General features: G+C 32.2%; 2 protein-coding genes and 1 long non-coding RNA gene across 11 annotated transcripts in view; all 3 read right to left on the minus strand.

Moving 5' to 3' along the window:
* LOC114329613 (E3 ubiquitin-protein ligase FANCL) overlaps window positions 1-22,110 on the minus strand; it is a 787,641-nt gene that overhangs the window by 233,951 nt on the left and 531,580 nt on the right. For all 9 annotated transcript variants that reach the window (XM_050647180.1, XM_050647179.1, XM_050647185.1 and 6 more), the window contains 2 exons: window positions 18,098-18,260; window positions 10,571-11,144 (listed from right to left, as the gene is read on the minus strand). In XM_050647180.1, the coding sequence (XP_050503137.1) occupies window positions 10,571-11,144; window positions 18,098-18,205 (682 nt within the window). In that variant the 5' untranslated portion in view covers window positions 18,206-18,260. The remainder of the gene's footprint in view (window positions 1-10,570; window positions 11,145-18,097; window positions 18,261-22,110) is intronic.
* On the minus strand, window positions 3,258-4,810 carry LOC126882310 (uncharacterized). Its single transcript, XM_050647189.1, has 2 exons — window positions 4,296-4,810; window positions 3,258-4,045 (listed from the first exon to the last, which is right to left on the minus strand). The coding sequence occupies exons 1-2, from the start codon at window positions 4,585-4,587 to the stop codon at window positions 3,399-3,401; spliced, it is 939 nt and encodes a 312-aa protein (XP_050503146.1). The 5' UTR covers window positions 4,588-4,810; the 3' UTR covers window positions 3,258-3,398.
* On the minus strand, window positions 6,531-9,218 carry LOC114329615 (uncharacterized). The gene is made up of 3 exons (XR_007697265.1): window positions 8,807-9,218; window positions 7,933-8,090; window positions 6,531-6,711 (listed from the first exon to the last, which is right to left on the minus strand). It is a non-coding gene; the product is annotated as an uncharacterized LOC114329615 (long non-coding RNA).

The raw sequence follows: 22,110 nt of genomic DNA on the forward strand, positions 1-22,110 counted from the left end.
AGAGCCTTAAGATGCTACGTGTTCTCGACTTTGTTACATGGAATGGAAAGCTAGATACTAAAAGTAGACAATATAAATAAGTTGGAAGCATTTGAGATGTAGTGCTATAGAGGGATTTTGAAAATACCTAGATCTAACGAGTTACAAATGCAAAAGTATTAAGAAGGTTACAATGTTACAAAAGGATTGCGAGGTGATAAAGAACATCAATACAAGAAAGCTGGATTTAGGCCAAATTACCAGAGGAGCGAAATATGAGATATTAGGCTCATAATGCAAGGTAAAATTAAGGGTAAAAGATCCATAGGTAGAAGAAGAATTTCCTGACTGAGAGACTTAAGAGAGTGGTATAGTTGCAGCTCAATAGATATTTTCAAAGCAGGCGCCAATAAGGTACGGATAGCTGTAGTGATGGCCAACCTTCGATATGAGAAGGAACTTCGACAAGAAGAAGAGGATATAAATGTTGTTCTGATAGTAACATTGTACTACAAAAAATTGACAATTTATCTAGAAAAGGCAATATAGAAGTCTGTGCAAAATAAGAAATTGTACTGAGGTGAACTAAAATCAATATGATTTACTGTTCGATCGCATACTTTTTACATTTAAAAATTATCTAAGGACTTTCTAGAATTAAGACATCGATGTTTTAAAAAAAAGTAGTGGTGAGTACCAAATACAATAGATTATTATTATTTTTCTTTGAAAAAATACCACAAATTCCCAACGTTCAAAATGAATAATGTAAGTACATACATATCTTGATAAAGTGACAGGGAATTTCCAACATATAAATAGTTGAAGGCCATTTGCCTAGGAACAATAGGTAAAAGCTGGATTAAACAGACAGGATTAGAAAGTTTAAAACATCACTAATGAGATCATATTTAAAAACAAAGTAAATAAGTATATTTGAATGTTAATTCTTTTCAAACTAAGATCACAGTATAAAGAGGGAACCTCTATATACTGTGATAAGATTGTAAAATTAAAATATTGGGAAAAAAAGATATATATTTATTATTTCTTTTTCTGAAGAAGTACTTTCATTGTTGACAATATTGAAACATTTTATTATTATTAAAAGTCGAGAACAATTAAAAACCACGTTAATATTTATATGAAAGTGCTTTAAAAATGAAGGTATATGACTCTTGAGAAGAATTAATATTTTTTAACAAACTTGGTATACGACTCATAATATCTGACATCTGATTCTTTTATTTTTAGTTTTGAGACATGCAAGTTTTTATCAATAATACATTTTTCCCTAAACTTAATAAAAAAGTTTTCTATATGATTCCAAGGTTTTAAGACATACTAATATTGTTTTCCTGATATTATAAAATACTTGTTAATATCTACTGTATATAGAGACTAAAGCTAATAGTGTAGTTTAACATACAGTTAAGTCCACGGTTATTTACCCGTGCGTCATTCATACCCGGCGAGATAAAACATATACTTTTTATCTAGCATCATTCTCTTCCACGCATGAAACTAAAGACAAACCAGCTACCGCCTGTTATTAAGTAAAAACACATGTTATTTTTATGAACGCACTAAACTCAGTACATTGAAAAGATCTAGGTAGAAAAAAAGACGTTTTCATATTTTAAATACAATTTGTGACGTTTCTGGTTTGTTTACTTTTGTGGCTGTCAGTCTGTTGAATTTTTTGCTGTTTACTTGTCGAATTTTTGCATTTTGATGTTTGTTTACCTTTACTTTTATCGAAAATAAGTAATTTTCTGTGAACCTTTTCCCTTTTAGTTTTCTGTTTGCTTTCATTAACGTTATACCACTGACAAGTTTTAAAAAGTTTGATTTTTACCAAAAATTTTATAATTTTCCTTTTATGGTCTTCGCAGCTTTTAAGCCAATTAGTAGTTAATAAAATATGGTTAGTCACATAGGTTTCAATTTTTTCGAAAACTGCATTATCTACTTTAAATAAATTAAAAGCCTCGTGAAACTTTTCTAACAATATTGTAGTAATAGTAACAAACAAATCTGATGGTCTCTGAAGAAACTTTATTTCTTCATTTGCGCCATAATCTCTGAAAAGTAACATTAATTCGTGTTTCTGTAATAGAATTTTGTTGTCTTTTACAAGTCTTCCTGGCATTTACTACAATTCAAGTTCTCTATAATCTTATAGTAAATATAACCAGCGACATATGTAACAGCACACGTTTCTAAATTTGTTATGCTACATTTGCTGGAATGTGCCGTGCTTAAAATTTGGTTGTCATTATTTTCCTTTTGCATGTCTAAAGATTGTTCTACATGAACTGTTTGGGTTTCAATGGACTCGTCAGATATTTCGACGCTGGTTACTTCGTGGGTTAAATCTAAATTATCAGTTTGTGCTATTTCACAATTTCCATTGTCTAAAGCAATTTTTAGTTTAATATTTGTGTTATGCTTAATGGCAATTCTTAACTGACTAACACTAGGTGTTGGATTGTAACCACCCCGATTGCGCACAATAGAGAAAAAATTTTCTAGAGGATCTTGGTTCAGAAAAGATGTTAAAAGATATGACACATTATATTTTTGAAGTTCCTCCCACAAACATAAAACTGACAAAATTGTCCACTGAAAGCCGTGTAGACAGTGAATATTATTTCTCTCTTTCTGATTTTCAAAAACTTTAATTTTTTTAAAATATTCTAAACCTGCTTTTAAGTTTTCAGTTGACTTGCTTAAAGTTGACATTGGCTTTCTGTTTGGGTTACTATCACTACAATATTTGCTGTTAAGACCATCAAAAATATTATTTATAATTTTTAAAAATTCGGCAGTATCAGGAGCCGTTTTGGTGTGTAACTGGCCTACAGATTTTGCTGTTGACATTGCTGAGGCAACTGAGTTGGAAAAAATTTGGGCTGCTAATTTTACACGCATTTTTTGGAAATGATTAGGGTTTATGTGAACGTCTGTTATTTTCACCATGCATCGTGCTCTCACATTGGTTCTATCGATGTTGTATGTGTATTCAATATCTTGCCACGATATCTGGTTAGAATCGGCAAAAAACGTCAACTTTTTGTTAAGAAAATTATTTCTTAGACTTTTTAATAAGTGATTTCCTATTTCTATTGCAGGCTGATCCTTACATGCGCCTAACAGCTTAAATAAAGCTCTATTATTAGATGCTTGATCACACACTAACACTTTTGGTATATACCCAATATTTTGTAATTTTGAAACAACTTCAACTACAATGTTTTTTAAGTTGTCGCTATGTATTGGACTACCTGTAACAAAATAGCAAATCGGAATCTTCCAGTTATGTAGCAAGCCGCGCATCATGAAAACCAGACCTGTGTTGGCAAGTTTGTTTGTTCTTCCTAAAGCACCTAAATCTTGAAACCCTTCTATAATGTCATCTAATTTATTGTACTCCAATTTTTTTTTTTCAAAGAAATTTCATCAAACATTAACACACAAATTTTTTCCAACTCATCCATTGTCTCTGCTTTTTTCTTCAACTTGTCAATTAAGGAAGTGTTTAAACCAGTTCTTAATTTTATGACACGCAACCAAGTTTGAATTGTTTTTACTGAAGGTAATATAAAATTAAGAGATCTAGTTAAAAATTTGTAACAACTAGGAGACTTATAATAAATGGCCAGAGCTAAATCCTTTTCATTGTGACTCCATTGTGAACGAGTTTTGTGTGAAAACTGCATATTAACAAATGTGTGCACGTATTTGCTTTTATTTTCTAACAGTACCTGTAACATGAATTTGGTTGCCGATTTTTTGTTTTTTGTTGTTCTTCTACAACGCCGACTGTTCTTCTGACGGCACTTCTTATTTAAAGCACTTACTTGATACTCCAATTTTTTTACCTTCTCCGTCAATTCAGTTTCAAGTTTTGTGGGCAAATTAATTTCAAAACTGGAAATATCACTGAGACTACTACTTGATCTCTTAGGCGATGGAGTTGACCTAACCATACAATCGTCACTTGTAGATCTTTTACGTTTCGTACCGCAATAAACGTATGTAGAGCATACTGGTGGGATATCACCTAAAATAGGTGTAATCATTGAAATGTATGTGTAATTTTAATTAAAGCAAAACAAGCATCATCATTATTTCTGGAGTGATAGTAACAACGCATTCATATTTAAAAAAAATCTCTTTTGATTTAATTGTATAAAAATATTTAAATCATTCAATATCCACTGATTTTATATAAAATATATTTTAATAGTAATATTCTCATGGACAAAGCGCATTAGGCAAACATAAAAATATTTATAAAATTGAGTACTCACCTAAATCAGTTGTTAACTGTGTAAATTTTAGAGGAACAGCATTTTTCCTTAATAACTTTCTTTGGCCACTTTGGTAAATATATTCCACTGCAAAATGATGCTGGCAAATTACCCTCTGTTTAAGGTCAGTGATATCCATCAATAAAATATCAATGTTCCCGCAGTTTTTTTGCCAAATTTTTGTACGCTCTACGTCTTTCAGTGGAAATTTAAAGAAAGATATATTATTATTTGTTCCATCGTTTCTTTCAAAACATCCCGCGTAAACACACTTATGAGTTACAGAGGCCATTTTGTCTAAAATATGAGTCCTTTTTTTTATAAAATTCCGCTCTAATTTGTCACAACACCTGCCTGTCACAGATAATACACCTATAGGGTAAGTTCGGCCCTGACACTACTCCTACCTCCTCGCAAGTCAGAGAGAGAATGAGAAATCTCGATACGGTTTTCGAGTAGCGCCATCTAGTTTTTGATACGTCTTTCGGTTACCAAGAGGTGAGCTATCTATGGTGTTTTTAATCAATGACCCAATCTTTGTTCGGTAAAGTGCCAAGAGAGAATCTATCAAATCGACTCCCCCCATAAATTTATTATATAAAACTATAATACTGGGGCATTTTATTGTTATACTTTCCTTTTTTTACGGTCGTACCTCTGGACAGTCGTTTCAGGAGAAGCACTGGCACTGGCAAGTGTACATGGCAATGTCACTGCCTTATTGTCATACCATTTGACTACTCTGAGTGTTGTGCTGTTATGGACAGCAACCTTTTCCACACAACTCCCTCGACCTTGCTTCATTAGCACTTTATCTGCTGGCAGCTTGTTTTCGGGAACCCTGTTTGTACACTGTACCCAAACTCTGAATGCCATTTTCAGATAACTTTATTTGCAACTCAGGACTGCAAAGTGCAAAACCAATTGTCATAAAATAGCAAAAATTTTGGTTTTTTGGTATGCGTTCAGCTAAGCTAATACCAACATTACTGCTGGCACTTATATCTGGTAAATCGTCTGGTTGCTTATGAGCTCCACAATAAACCTCAAAACCTATGCCGCTCGCACATGCAAGACAAAATAATTTGTAACCCCATTTCTTTGGCTTTTTGGGATTATATTGCCAGACCAGAGATAATATTTGTATATTTAAATATACATGGTACCATAGAGGGTTTAAAAACAACCTGCTAGTTTTCACAATCATAAACTTATCAGGATGACACGTTCAACAAATATTAAAATCACGTTCCACAATAAAAACTTCTCCTGTTCCAGTGTTCCCTTTACATCAAAGTTTGTCCGACTAGACACCGTTAAGCTATTAACAAATTTTCAGCTTGCTATTAATAAACTTTTTTTGGTACGCGGGATCCAGGCCTAGTAGATGTGAAAATAAAATTAGTTCTATAAAAATGAAACAAAATAAAAAATCATTCCAACACTCCTCCATAAATTAAAAATAATTCCAAACGATTAGAAATTCCAAACCAAATAAAATTTTGAGCGAATTAAATGTTCAAACAAACCAACATCTTGTGCCAAACAAAAACCAAATATATTATACAACGCCTTTCTCATAGCGTTGAGTTTACCCTAATAACACAAAACATTCCATGAATGTTCCTAGAATGTACACACAGGACATTGAAAACATTCCTGGAATGTCCCCAAATGCACACGAATGTCCCTGGAAAGTCCCAGGAAAGTGCTGTGTCAGCATTTTAAATATTCTTAGAATGTTCTGTTGGAACATTCCATGAATGTCTACGAACGTTCTTTGGACATTCACAGTCTATTTTTTAGACTGAATGTCTTGTTGGAACATTCCATGAATGTTCTTTGGACATTCACAGTATATTTTTAGACTGAATGTCTTGTTAGAACATTCCATGAATGTCTACGAACGTTCTTTGAACATTCACAGAATATTTTTTAGACATTCACTGAAATATATCGTCAGTAATGTGACAATACCTCCTATATGTTTTTTCATGAGGTTTGCAGGAGACGAAAAACATTTTTTAAGGTCACTTTCTGTTTTCGTACGTATTCTGACTTTTTTGTAGTAAATAGATAGTTGAATTTACTGCAAAACAAGTCAAAAGATATATGAAAACAGGAGGTGGCCGAAACAAGTTTTTAGTCTATCTTACAAATCTCTTGAAAAAAACAGATAGGAGGTATTGTCACATCACTGACGATATGTGGCCATACCAAATAATACATCCTTGATAAATATAAACATTTTTATTGCAAAAAATCTTTACATACATTTTTTAATGTAATTTACTGACATTCCTAAATATTATAAAAAAATGTGTCACATTTGCTTTGTAAACCTTTCTTTTGCTTTTCGTAGCCACATATTCCGTTTCCTTTCTGTTTTTTTGTAGACCACTTCTCTCAGCTGATTCTAAAAGAAAATAAAATAAAAGGTAATTTTTCTATCCTTTACGATTAACAATCAGAAGAAATATTATTTACAGGTAATAATACGCATAAATAATAATAATAAAAAAATAAATATTAAATAATATTTAATAAATAAAATAATAATAATGAACATTTTGTATTTTGACAACGACATCCGACGTGGAAGTAGAAACCTTAATAAAATTATTTTTTCAAGTAAATTGTGGCTTATTTCCTCATTAGAATAGTTAATTACAAAAAAGCCACAAAGAAATAGATTTTTCACAAACAAATAAGTATTTAGTATTCATTATATTTATTGTTTTTATTATTTACTTTAATGTCCTACTGGTACATTATTTGACAAATAATGACATTTCGAAGTCTGTTAAGTATGATATCACGCCCTTGGGCATTAAATTTAAATAACGACTTAGATACTGTCAAGTTGACAAATATCAACCTAAGTAAAACTATGGTTACCACAATTATGTTACTACTGTTACTGGTAAATGTACTTATTTAAAAACTAATCAATTCAAAATTCATTCAAATTTTTCGCATATAAAGAATAATTTAGTCAGACATTAAACGTTGAAGGCACCACAGGTATTATAATAATAACGCTTTCGGTCAACGTATATCCCTCAGGCCCTTGTTAAAAACACCATTGACCTCAAGCGTTATTATCCTTATAATACCCTTGGTACCTTAATAACTGTAACATAAGATTATACCTTAATTCTTGTTTTCTATTTCTGATGTTTTTATTTATTTACATTGAATATTAATCTGTTTTGTTGTATAATCTACTTCGCAATAATTATGTGATATATTTGACTTAAAATGAATTCAAAAATTTTTTGCAGTTGGGCAACAATGTCAACTTAGATCTCCGATGTAGATAATGAATTACAACAGTATCTATATTGTACAGACTGTATTATTAATTAGGTTATTTATTTATTTATTTATTGAAATATACATCCACCAGGTATAAACCCATAAAGGTGTACATAAGAAAACTACATACATTGACTGAACACTTGATGACAAAATATAAAATAAAATAAAGAATAACCAAAAATGTTTCTGTTGTTAATACACATACACAATAATAAACAAAGACCTTAATAAAGAAAAATAACATGGCATCAATTCGATAAGCTATTGCATATTTCGCGTTTAAAGATGTTAAAACCAAGAAAAAAAATGCATATACCTGTGTGACATAAGCTATTGGAACAGCACAGTCTCTTAAACGAACAGATGAAAGTGAAGTTCTGTCAATATCTTTTTCTAAAAAGTGTTTTGAACATACTCCTCTATTAACAAATCTGATCTATACTTCATGTCTTCTTCGCAGGATCTTCTGGAAAGCTAAAAATACAAAATATATGCATTACTAAGCATTATTAACAAATTTTAGTTTTAAATAAAAAATATGATTAATGGACTCACAAAATATTATAAAACAGCTTAGAAATTGTTTATTAGTATAGTCGGTTCCCCAAACTCTGACACAACTGGCTAGTGATTTTAGTAGGTAATTTTTTTTGTTTTTGGCCAATTTTGCCAAAATTACAGTAATTATTAACTATTTAGTTATTATTTTTTTTTGCCAATTTTACCAAATTGGCAAAATTATTTACTAAAATCACTAGCCAGTTGTGTCTGAGACTCAGTAGTACTGAGACTGAGTTTAGCAAATCGACTATAATATTCTGTGTATTCATTAGTTGGTACTGCATATTATAGTGTGTGGTCTACCATCCTATTTATAAAGGCATACATTAGCAAAAACGCAAAAAGAATTACTTTAGTTTTACAAATCCTATTGTTATTATCTCTATTTACTATTTTAGTTAGGAATAAGCGAAGTTTGTGGCTTATTCACAATTATTATTAAATGGATATGACCAATTATTAACTTATAAAATAAAATAATAATTCTTCTGATTTATGCCTTTTATTCACTTTGTTATATCTAGGTTACTTAAAAGATTTTTTATGAATAGTATTATTAGGGTATTAATAGTATTAATTTATTTTCTGAAATACAGGGCATGCCTTCGTTTACATATTTGCATACTAACCTTTTAATAGGGCTTTTCATTCACAGTCATTTGTTTGGAGCTTCTGTCATAATTGAAACGTTATTCCTGCAGATTTTTTTATCTACATTTGTTTCTGCTACTCCAACTGCGTTAAAAACAGGACACCATTTTATTCACTATGTTAATAATACTATTAAAGCTATTATAAAAGTATCCGAATTAAAAAAATATTCTTAAAAAGCACAAATAATAGAAACAACGATCCACCCACCGCAAAGCAAGGTGGCCAAGATGAAGATGCCAAGATGGCCGAAGCGAGGTCGTTGGTTGGTCGTTTTTAGTCACGTGATGCCCTCTCAAGCGCCATGCACAAAAATATATGCACGGCGAATTTGAAAATGAACGCAAAAGAAATAAATATAAATGCCTCTCTTGGGTTTTGCATAAGTTATAAGTATTTTTTTTATTAACAAAATCGCATTCCAAATTGAATATTCGCGAACAATAATTTTTATTACATTTGTATGTTTATAATATTGTATTAATTGAACTTGGGAAACTCTTTAAATTTGACATATTATTGCACTGTAGGCCTAAAGTGTCACTTAGTTTGTCTGGTATGTTATAAGTAATGTTGTATCTGTTACACGTATGTATTATTTCGCAACTTAAAATATAGGAACATTGGTAGTATGTTCACAGAATGTCTTATGCTAACATTCCAGGAATAATTTAAACAGATGTTCACCGAATGTTCCCTAAATGTCCAGGACATTCAAATATTGATAGAACTTTGGTAGTACATTCCTGGAATGTTGTGTGTTGTTAGGGTATTTGCTGAAATGTTTTGGCTAAGTTCAATTATCTTTTGTCTCAGTTGCTCCAAGTTATTGGCTGGCTCGAATTTATGCCCGTATAAAAGCCTCCCCAAAAATAAAAATCTAGGAGAGCAAGTCAGGTGACCAAGGGGGCCATTTTATTGTACCTTGTGTACTAATGACACATTATACAGGAAAAATTAAAGCTAAATAGTCTCTAACGGCTTTTGCGTTATGTAAAGGACAGCCGTCTTGTTGAAACCAAATTTCGTCGAAGTTAATTTGAAGATGTTGAAGTACAAGAATAAGTAATTTAAGTTCGCAGTAATTGAAGATATTTTACTGTGTTTCAATTTCCTTCGATAAAAAAAGGACCAATAGTATGACACACTCAACTGCTTATTTTCCTGGAACCAATAACATACAACGAATGAATTATGTTTCTTGTGAATTGCAAAGGAGGATTCGTCTGTAAACAAAATATTCTTCAAAAAATTATTATTTTCATTGCATTTCTCCATCATAATTTCACAGAATGCTATTCGTTTAAAATTCTCATCAGAAAATATTTCTTGAGTCGTCTGCACTTGATAGCAATGGTAGTTGTTTCTTTTCAAAACATTCCTCACTGTTTTTTCATTCAAGTTAACTTCACCTGTAATTTGTTCACATAAAGACGGTGCCGCTTGTACCCGAATTTCTCTAATTTCTTGTTCTTGACCAATTTTCTTTTCCCGATGATCTGATGGGCAGCAGTTTTTTCTGTCGTTAGTACAAACAAAATTTTTAAATTGATGAATAATGACCAACACAATTTTTTCTACAGGTATTGGCTTATTTTCAAAAGCTATAATAAATAAATTTATAGTTTCGTGTACAAAATGGCCCCCGAAGTACCATTTTGTTATTTGTAGTCTTTTTATATATATTAATCTAACAAATGTATTTGTAAAAGTTGGTGCATGAATAATAACTTTAAATATACCTAGCCAAATTCTTCTAAAGTTGTATCTCTTCTTTGGTGGTACAGGGTCCAAAATATTGCAATTTTTATCAAAATCTTCCATTAAATTAAAAAAGAGCTGCAGCCTTTCAACATCCTCGACAAACTGGTTATACACTGCTTTTAAGTTGGAAGATTTTTGGAATTTTTCCATTTCACAAGGCAAATCACAGTCTACTATCTCAAAAATGTTCCTGTCATTGTAATTCACTCTTATTACTACACTATGTTCCCTATTTGATTCATCAAACATTGTTATACTAATTTTACTCAAATCATAGGCTAAATAACTTGATTTTAAGTTTAAGTAGAACTTAGTGAATTCTAAATATTCACATAAAACCTGTCTATAAGTATCACTGTGATTGGTAAGTTTATCTGTTGGAATTTTCAAGGAAATGTGGCTTCTAAGCATGTCTAATACCATCACTATGTCTGTAGCAGTGGTTCGTATACTGTTACTAAATTCTGCATCTAAGAAGTCCAAGTTTTCTCCTGCTTCTAAAATGAAACCTTTTTGAGAGGTTTCTTTAATGGTTAGTTGGTAGTCTTCATCCTAAAAAGAAAATAGTATTAAACCGTAGTGTAGTGCCATTTTAGCCACTTTGAAGTGTATGTTTTCACTTCGAAAATAAATATAAAAACATAGGGAATATGTAGTTAAATAAAATGAAGACAATTTAAGCGCAACTTTTTTAAACACCCTCTTTAACAACATATCGTCCTATTAGAAGTAAAACTCACTAAGTGCACTTTTTTGAGATTTCGATATTTTCATTCATTTGTACTCAATACAGTACTGCCCAGCAGTGGAAAAGTCACCAAGTGCTTAAAGCCTTCTAATTGCTGAGATAATTTATGGTACAATTCACTAAGCACATTATTGTGAACATCGGTTTCAAGTAAAACTCATTAAAAAACTTTTTATTGTACTTTTGTGAATTTTTCACTAAATTACTAATTCACTAAATAAATAATGAATTTACTACAAAACAAGTCAAAAAATATCATATGAAAACAGGAGGTGACCCTACTAAAAAAGGTTTCTCTTCTCGCCTACAAAACTCATGTTACAGCAGATAGGAGGTATTGTCACATCACCGACGAAATGCAAGAATATTCAGAAAATGTGAAGCGCATATCGTTGCGTTAATGCAAAATGTCATAATATGTTAAATACTGCCTTTTCAGGAGACAAAAAAGAACTAAATAATACACTAAGCGCCAAAAGTAACGCACCATTTTAAAAATGGGACATTTTTGAAGTCTCGTATTTTCTAAACCTGTTGTCCGATTTTAGTGATTTTTTTTGTATGTTACAGCTTTATTCTTCAAGAATATCGCTGTAATAATATTGTTGCTAAACAGGTAAGTGTCATTGTATACCGGGTATAACAATGATAGTGTGTTTTTTCCTCAAAGTTCGGAACACCCTGTGGAATATTCTAGCGTATATAAAATATTGAAATTAAAACTAAACTGTAGCCTTAGGATTTCTTAACATTTTGCTTTTTGATTCATTCGCTTACATTGCGTAATAAAAAAGTTAGGTACTTTAACAACTAGTAACGTTCTTCATCAATACAGGGTGTTTCTAAATAATTGCGACAAACTTTAAGGGGCAGTTCTGCATGAAAAAATAATGACCGGTTACTTTATAAACATGTGTCCGCAAATGCTTCCTTTCCGAGATACGGGATGTTGAATTTTTTCTTACAAACTGACGATTTATTTACTGCTCTAAAACCGGTTGAGATATGCAAATGAAATTTGGAAAGTTTTAGGAGGTGGTTATTGTGCACTTTTTGGCATACAATTAAGAATTTTATATTCACCATTGGCGTACATACGGGGATTATGACCGGGTAATATGACCCGTATGCACGCCAATGCTGAATATAAAATTCTTAATTGTAGCCAAAAAATGTGCAATAACTACCTCTTAAAACCTACCAAATTTCATTTGCATATCTCAACCGGTTTTAGAGCAGTAAATAAATGGTCAGTTTGTAAGAAAAAATTCAACATCCCGTATCTCGGAAACGAAGCATTTGCGGACATATGTTTATAAGTCAAACGGTCATTATTTTCCATACAGAATTACCCCTTAAAGTTTGTCGCACTTATTAAGAAACACCCTGTATTGATGAAGAACGTTGCTAGTTGTTAAAGTACCTAACTTTTTTGTTATGCAACATAAGCGAATGAATCAAAAAGCAAAATGTTAAGAAAGCCTATGGCTATAGTTGAGTTTTAATTTCAATATTTTATATACGCTAGAATATTCCACAGGGTGTTCCGAACTTTGAGGAAAAAACACACCATCATTGTTACACCCGGTATACAATGACACTTACCAATTTAGCAACAATATTATTACAGCTATATTCTTGAAGAATAAAGCTATAACATACTAAAAAAATCACTAAAATCGGACAACAGGTTTAGAAAATACGAGACTTCAAAAATGTCCCATTTTTAAGGTGGTGCGTTAATTTTGGCGCTTAGTGTATTTACTGTGTGAGTAGTGTTTTTCTTCAAATTAGGGCTTATACATATATGTATAGTCTTTTGTTTTTAAGTATATCTTCTAATTTAGAGAAAACCACTACTTACACAGTAAATATTATTTAGTTTTTTTGTCTCCTAAAAAGTGCAGTATTTAACGTATGACATTTTGCATTAACGGCAACAATATGAGAAATAGACAATTTGGCTTTCATAATGGCTTTGGAATAGTAGAAGAAGCTCTGTATAGTTTCACAACTCTTGCTCAAAAATGTTGAGACCAACAAAAAGATCTTTTAGCACATTTGAAGAGTACAGGGGAAAAACAAGGAATGTCACTTTTTCATGAATTTTGGCTTTTCTCGCCATGTGGTAGCAAAAAATGAGTACTATCGACTAGACTATCGATTCAGAATAATAACCAGAAAGATCAGTCTATATAATTTTTTTAAGAATTTGTATCCAGGCGAAGGACCAGGATTGTCCGCACGCCACTGGACAAAAATAAGGAATGTTAGCAATTTTTTGGTGCATTAATAAATTAACAAGTTAATTTAGACTAATATTATATTAAGATTATAGACTCTAAGATTATAGACTAATAATTGCTAGAATTCTGCTAAGAGTCTCCTAAGTAGTTTTTAAATATCATAAGAATTAAACCTTTATTGGTGTTTATCTCAATATGTATAAAATGTGACATTCCTTGTTTTTCCCCTGTACCCTTTATTTATAGACTATGAGAAAGCTTTTGACATACATAAAATTCTCATGGAATGTCTAAAGCTAAAAAGACTCAACAAAAATGATATTAACATATTGAGAAATCTCTAGGAACCAACAGGCTGTGGTAACATTAGATGAAAATAGCATGGATGTGTGACAAGTAACTAAAGGAGTGAGAAAGGCTGTGTACTTTCACCATTAATAATTAATATATACTCCAAAGAGTTATTTACACAAGCACTTGAAAACGGTACAGAAGGGACCAAGATTATCAGTAATAGGGATAAAGTCATAACAAGGATCCAGACAGTGGCGGATCCAGGAGAGGACGATGGGGGCGATCGGCCCCCCCGACATACCAAGTTGTATATCAGGATTATAAAAACATTCATTTTTTCATTTATTTTTCATATAAATTTAGCCAATCGGCCCCCCCCCCCTTTGACGATGCTGGATCCGCCACTGGATCCAGATAAAAAATGAAGATATTTAACAAGTGGGCAAGGACAGGAATCTGGATTACTGAAGATCTAAATCTGAAATCAGAGACTCAATGCAGAGTAGGGCAATCAAGAGAAGCCTTTTGTAAGATGAGGAAATTTCTGAGTAGCCAAAGACTCAATCTGCAAATACGATATTGGATGGTAAAATGTTATATTCATTCTATTTGTCTTTATGGTGCTGAAGTTTGAACCGTTAATGTTGACCTAATGAGAAAGCTGGAAGCTTTTGAGATGTGGGTTTTTAGGAGAATTTAGAAAATATATTATGTATATATAATCAAATTCCCTTCTACCCTATTGGTGTCAGGATGTTGCAGTTGATTACAAATTGAAGAAAAAAGGGGAAAAATAAGAACATTATTAACCCTACGTTAGGTGCGCGGTATTTTGTAGAGGCCTTGGTCGTACAGTCTACATATGTAGACCATTTTCTTTTATTATTAAGTGACATCTGATGTGACAAATTTTTAAAAGGACATTAAAATAGTTATTTATGAAACAGTTCGTGAAGTATGCTTTTTGCGAACACACGCGATTTTTAGAGCACGAGCGACAATGGAGCAAGTACAAAAAGTACTTCATGCACAGTTTCATACAATATTTTATCTAAGATAAACAAATAAAAAAACTGCAACTCTTCGTCACTGGAATTCATTTCTATTCTACAATTTTTAGAACTTTGACATTTAAAAATCCTAACTATTTTCAAACCACAAAACTGTCAAAAATTTTGTTGCAAGTCATTGCTCATATTGTCATCACCACGACAAGGCAAAAGTTAAGGATATTTGATTGCATGAAAGTGTGCCAAAAAACCCATTGAAAGTGTGCGAAAAAGTAAATCCCATTTAAAATACATTGTTACTTCGCAAACACTTTAAACCCTTCACGCACTGCTATCTATAATGACAAATTTCACAAACTAAAAACTTATATACATAATATGACATAGAGTAGATAAATAGATTTTTTTATATATTATATACTTTAACATAAAATTCATTTTTATTAATGAGGATGTTTCAAGCAATTCTGAATAAATCCACATTTGACGAAAATTTCGTTAGTGGTCAATATCGGTTCATTTTGTTAAATTACACCATATTATAAAAATATATGTGTGAAAAAACGAATAAATCCTACTGAATTTTAATGGTGATATTAACGTTTTCATGCAAAACCGAATAAATCCACTTTTTGTTCAAAACAAAATAAATCCAAAAATACGCATTTTCTACTTTACTTTATGCAAATGTTTCATTCGACCAATAGATGGTACTAGCAAGTTATTAGATATGCGACGATGTAATATGCAACAAAAATTGGATGCAAACGGCACAAAACAGAAATGCATGGAAAAGACTGTGGGAGACCTACATCCAGCAGTGGATAGATCCGGGTTGAATGATGATGATGAAGATGATGTAATATGGGTGGTCAGATATTTTGTATTTTGTTGTGAAAAAATTTTTTGCTATCCGAAATCAACCTGCGAAGTGACATTCCACCAAAGAAGATAAAAACTGTTCAATAACTTATGAAAAAACAATTTGGAAAGGAGTGGAAAAGTGAAGAAACTTTTTTGTGGTACATGAATCTTTTATGTGAAAATAATCAAGTTGAACATACTGAGGAAGTACCTCAGGAAAAAGAAGAAGAGCTAAGAAATGAGTGTGACTGTCTAGTAGGAGTTTGCACTTCATATTTAAATGCACTATTGGATGTGCTGTTAGTCTACTAATTGCCACATGCTTTTGATTTTTGTATTAGTAATAAAAATAATACTTTTGTTAATATTTGCTAATAAAGTTGTGAGCAAAATGAAATAAATCCAGTTATTTCAAGCAAAACCAAATAAATCAAATTTTGTTTAAATTTTCTTTTGCATTAAATATTACTTTTTTAAATGTATATTGTAGGAAAAGTTTTATTATGACTTCTCTAATAGTATTAGCGAACAAGGTAAACAAAAAAATAATTACTTTTTGCTTCCCAGAAAAATCCTATTGTTCCAAAAATCGTTTTTAGTGGATTTATTCGGTTTTGCTTTTAACCACCTCAAATATACATATACTTATCTGTGTGTACTTATTTAAAAAAAACGGAAAGCCCCACTCAAGGCAATCATCGTTCAAACAGATGTGGTCTACAGTTGTAGACCGCGCGACTAACCTAGGGTTAACATTGTCCTGGTAGACGACAAAAATATCCTGGCTGAAAAACATTTACGACTGGACTGGCTTAAAATCACAGACGCTTTTAGCATTTAACTACTGACATGGATGTTTAAGGATGTAGACTCTGACATGAGGTATCGCATACCCTTGCCTATTCTCCTTTGTTTTCAATATGAATTTGTCTTATACCACTGTATTTGTTTTTACATCAACCACAGAAGGATTCTTCCCACTGCTGTAGAATAAAATACCCCTCCAAATAAAATAAGATTTATCTTTTCACGAAGATTATGAAGGATAATATTAAAAAATGGAGGTTATTGCAAAATCCTTTATAAGCTGAATTACAAAAAAACTTGAGTACCTATTGGTAACTAAAAAGTAGTAAAATAATGTTGAATGAAAGCAGTTCAAAGAAGAACAACTGGATGAACTTACTACCATGCTAATAGCGAAAGAATACATTGGACTGCTTTTAACTATACAGTGATGAGCACGCTAATAACTAGCAAAATAGCTCAAAAGATGGAAAACATAATACATTGCGAAAAAAATAGGTGGAACTAGTGGAGGTGAAAATTATCGTTATAAACATATTAATTAAGGTGATACAGTAGCAATCAACAGGTAGCCAAAACGCGTTCCAAGATTGCGGCTGTAATTTTGAATATTTTTTCGAGATATTTTCATTAGTGGTTCCAAAATGACACAAAATCTAGGCATCGGATAAAAAAGTTTATTTGAAGAAAGTTTATTTTTTTGTTCTTCTTAATGGCGGTACAGGCTCGTTTTTTTAATATTGTATTTAATTACAGAGTAATTTCCACATATTAATGTATTTCTCAAATTGGGCTCTGTACCGCCATTCTTTATTATATTACGAATACATGTGCCAAATATCTCGAAAAAATATTCAATATTGCAGCCACAATTAGGGAACGCGTTTTCGCTACCTCTTGATCGCTACTGTTTCCTCTTAACATTACATTACATAGTTTCTCACCTCCTTTAGACATCTGTGACAGGAGTATTTTATAAAATTCTACTGTCACAGTAACAGTTGTCATACTCCTACTCCTATGATACATCTAAAGGTGGGAAACTATGTAATTTAATGTTATTTTAGACGTTTATAACGATAATTTCCACTTCCACTAGTTTCATCTCTTGTTGTTTCGCAATGTATTGTTTTTCATCTTTTGAGATTTTGCGGTGGTTATTAGCGTGCTCATCACTGTAGAAACATAAACAATAACATGCAGTAGGTGATACATAGCTCAAAGATTAAACCATACTAAAACTGTAGTAGTTGAGAGCAGGTACAATTACATACCATTTGAAGGTACACATATGATGTTCTAGGAATCTTAAAAAACCTTTTACAACAAAATATATTTTTGGGGTGGTATGGCATACTTACCTATATCACTGGTTAAGGGTTAAGAAAAGCAGAAGATAGAGACAAATTTGCAATGGTTACCTACAAACAGCCAACCTTTAATTGTGGAGTCGGCATTAGAAGAAGAAGTAGATAGTTAAATAAAGCAAATTAAAGATCTGTAAATTAAGTTGTGTAGAAAATCTGCTATACTTACATTTACCTCAATTATTCCTTTGTATATTATTAAATCATCTTCAACCCTTTTTGATATGAATGGGTAGTTAAGAAGCAGTTTTATATCGGTTTCGTCTTTTGGGTCCATTTCGCAGCCTCAGAAAACCAGTATTTGAATTATTGACATCACATTCACCATTCACCTAAAAACAAAGCAAAACTCATTCATTTTTAAAACTGACAGTTGTTTGAACTTTTAAATTAGGTTGGCAACATTAGAAAAGATTGGCTGACCTGTTTACTGATTTTTGAACAGACCGTGCCTACTCTGCCGCCCTCGTTACTATTATAATAATATAAAACATAATTCGGTATACAATGAAAATAATGAGATTATTAAATGTTTTATAGTACCTACAAGTAAAATTATATACATTGCATTGATTAAATAATTTAATAAATAAAATTGGAATACATATTATTATTTAATATTAAATGATTATAACGTTCATTATATACATTTTGAAAAAGACAATAAATCCAACCCTCTGTAAAGATATTAAGATACAAACTATTTACATTCATTAGTAATAAGGAAAAAAAGAAGAGGAAGAAGAAATGCTTAACCGCCAATACCCGAGTCACAAACTTGTGAGAGTGCAAGTGACGTCACAAGTAAGGGTCTCAGGGACGTGGCGAATTAACCTCCAAATTCTTATTTTTTTCTTAAAATTTAAACTAGTAAATATACAAAAGAATGACTTAAATCAGAGAACAGCATCAAAAAGCGTTAATAAAAAATTGAAAAAATAAAAAAACAAGAATTTTGATGGTTTTTTTTTGTATATCTACCTATTTAGAAAATTAAAGTACACCAAAAAACGGATAAGATTTCTCTAGGTACATACATAATATGTACCTACATACATAATATTAACATTATTCCACATAACAGAAATGCATAGTTTTTACTAATAGTCCATGTTTTCCATAAGAAGTGTCCATTAATCACATGATTTTTTTGGCATTTTTAACCCCTCTCCCCTTGGTGATACCTTTGTGAGGTTCAAGATTAACCCCCACCACCCCCTCCTATATCACGTGTATTTTTTTGTATCTACAAAAATTTTTAATTTTTTTATTAAATATTTATAAAATACAGGTACTATAAGGTATCATTTAATTTTATTATAGAAAATTATAAAATTAAACACTACAATAATAACGTTTAGTGGTAGAGTGAAAGGTTCTTGGTTGTTTTCTGACATTAAAATAATGAATGAAATGCGAAAAACTTTGTTGTATTAATCCATGAACATTATTATTTAATGTACAGTATCGTCGGACCATGGATTAGCAAGACTTTCTTCAAAACCAATAACTGGATAAGCATCTTGCAAGTCAGTGTTGGCACAGTATTCTACTTTGTTGAAGACCAATATCGGTTTCATCAAGACACTCAGCGTCATTATTTCCACGCAATACGCAGAGAATCTCCCTCGATCTACCGTTCTATCGTCGCGTGAGGATGCGGTAGGTCGAACGTTGTGCCTCTCTGGACTATTATTGCTTGGATCCAGTTGCTTGTGACAAGAATTCAAATATGCTTTAGCTTTTTTATTTATACACAAGTATAATGCACACAGCTGGCACGTCCTTTCCAAAAGTATCTAACAATCTTTCTGCAGGCTAGGACAATAGAGGTCATATAACTCAGTTTGCTGAAGCCTTCATACGTTGGAGTAATTTCAAGAGACCGACGTAGAAGAAATGGAGCAAATGTCTTGTCATCATGCTATTGAGGCTTTGGAATATTTAGAGCACTAGACGACTACAAAATCACGCGATCATCACACTTCACCACCTGGTGATTTCGCGTTCGATTCGATTTTGTACGCGTTTGACGACAAAATAAAAACACGTTACGCCGCCTTTCTGTTGAGCATCGCGCGTTTGCTGAAAAAATAAATACACGTGATATATTACTACACCCCCCCTATGTGATATTTCGTGATTTTTTATGGTCCTCGCCTCCTTTTTGAGGGTCACGTGATTAATGGACGGCCTCTAATACTTATATGTACCTATATTAACGATTCTTTAGACATTTGTATGTTTGTCAGTCAAAACGGCAATAGATGTATGGTGTAGGTATGTATGTTCTCAAAAACTGATAGTGTGTAAAAAATTTATTAAAATCAGCTAAGTACTTTCGGCATAGCAAATTCCATCATCAGAGATTCGTCTTATATTCAAATTATGTCATATAGCATATTAAAATTAAATTGATATACAGAGTTAGGCCTCTGATCTAGGGTGAAAACCCTTACAAATATTAAATATCACATCGATGTGCTTAGAGATAATATGGCTTTTTCTTCTTGTGCCACTCCTATCAGAAATTATCAAGGCTATCATGACCTTGTTTACAGCTGACCTAAAGAGTTCATTAGTGGTGCAGCCAAACCACTCTCTCAAATTCCGCAACCATGACATTCTTCTACGGCCTGGATCCCGTTTTCTTTCTATGTATTATAGGCCCAATATATTCCAATATGGCTACCACATTGTAAAGTGAACAGAGAACATTTTTTTTCTATTTGTATGGTTAACTTCTGCATTTGATTTATTGTACATTTTAACATTGGCTTATTGGAGGTGCATTAGTTTCGACTTATAAGAAGCCAGAGTTATGCTACAACAGTCACAACAAGTATAACACAGAGAGTCAGTATACATAGAAATAATGGAAAGATAATGTGTATTTGGGCCTTGAGATAAGATTAACACGAGGCAAGCAAACATCTGAGCTACTCAGAAGAGTAGGTAAGTTTAGGTTGAGCTGCATTCGGAAAAATGAGCAACGTGTTTAAAACAAGTGTCCCAATTCATTAAAAAGAAAAGCTTTCAACCAATGCGTTCTATCAGTCCTCACATATGGAGCATAATCCTTAACTCTGACAAAAACATCAGCGGAAGAATTGAGGACATAACTGAGGAATAAAATGGAGAGATCAACACTTGGACTAACCTTGAGAAATAGACTAAGAAACAAGAAAGTTCGTAGATGAACCAGAGTGAAAGAAATTATCGAACGCATTATAAGGCAAAAATGGAGATGGGCGGGTGGGACACGTTGCAAGAATGAATGACGACAGGTAGACAAAAAATTGCTTGATTGGATACCAACGGTAGGCAAGCGAAGCCGGGGAATACCCCAACGCGAATATGAATCGTCCTCAAAAGAATTATGAAAAATTGAATAACAAATGGACAGAACAGAAATAGATGGAAATATCTAGAGGAAGCCTATGTTCAGCAATGAACAAACCAGAGCTGTTTTGAATTCAGAACGTCCGCTTATAAGCATCCTAAAAAGGAGAAAAACAGAAAAATCGGCCATATAATTAGATGACCTAAATACCATCTAATTCGTCTTATAGTACAAGTAAAAGCTGAGGGAAAGAGATGGATTGGTCGAAAGTCGAAAGAAACTTTCATGGCTGCGTAATTTTAGGCAATCACGTGATTCCGCAGTTGAAGAATAATTATTTCACGCAGCAGCCCATAAATGTTTCGGGAAATTGTAAACATGATGACGACCAATGTCTGAATATATTATGTACTTGGCACCTAATGAAGAAGATGATGATGCAGGAAAACAACATTAAGACAAGAACTTTTATGGGGCAATACTGATAGAGACAACAATTGGTCTTTCTTAATACCATAATTACATAAAATCCAATCAAGCATATAATTAAATTTTCAGTCATAAGCAAAGGCAGAAATAAACTCGTAATATTCGGATATAGTTATTAGTATTATTTTAATGTTCGATTTTTTCTTAATATTAACATTAAATTCGGTTTCATTTCTTGAGTCATCCGAAAATAATTAACATCACTGGTACTCAGCCCTAGTTCAGCCTCAACTTTCTCTAGTGTGTTCCGCCAGTCGTTCTTGCCATCGCTAATTTGTCACGCCAATATTCCCCGCGTCGTATTCTACTCAATTCTACCTTAAACAGCCCTCACGTGCCCTCACACATGC

This window comes from Diabrotica virgifera, chromosome 3 (genome assembly GCF_917563875.1).
Source record: "Diabrotica virgifera virgifera chromosome 3, PGI_DIABVI_V3a".
Classification (NCBI taxonomy): domain Eukaryota; kingdom Metazoa; phylum Arthropoda; class Insecta; order Coleoptera; family Chrysomelidae; genus Diabrotica; species Diabrotica virgifera.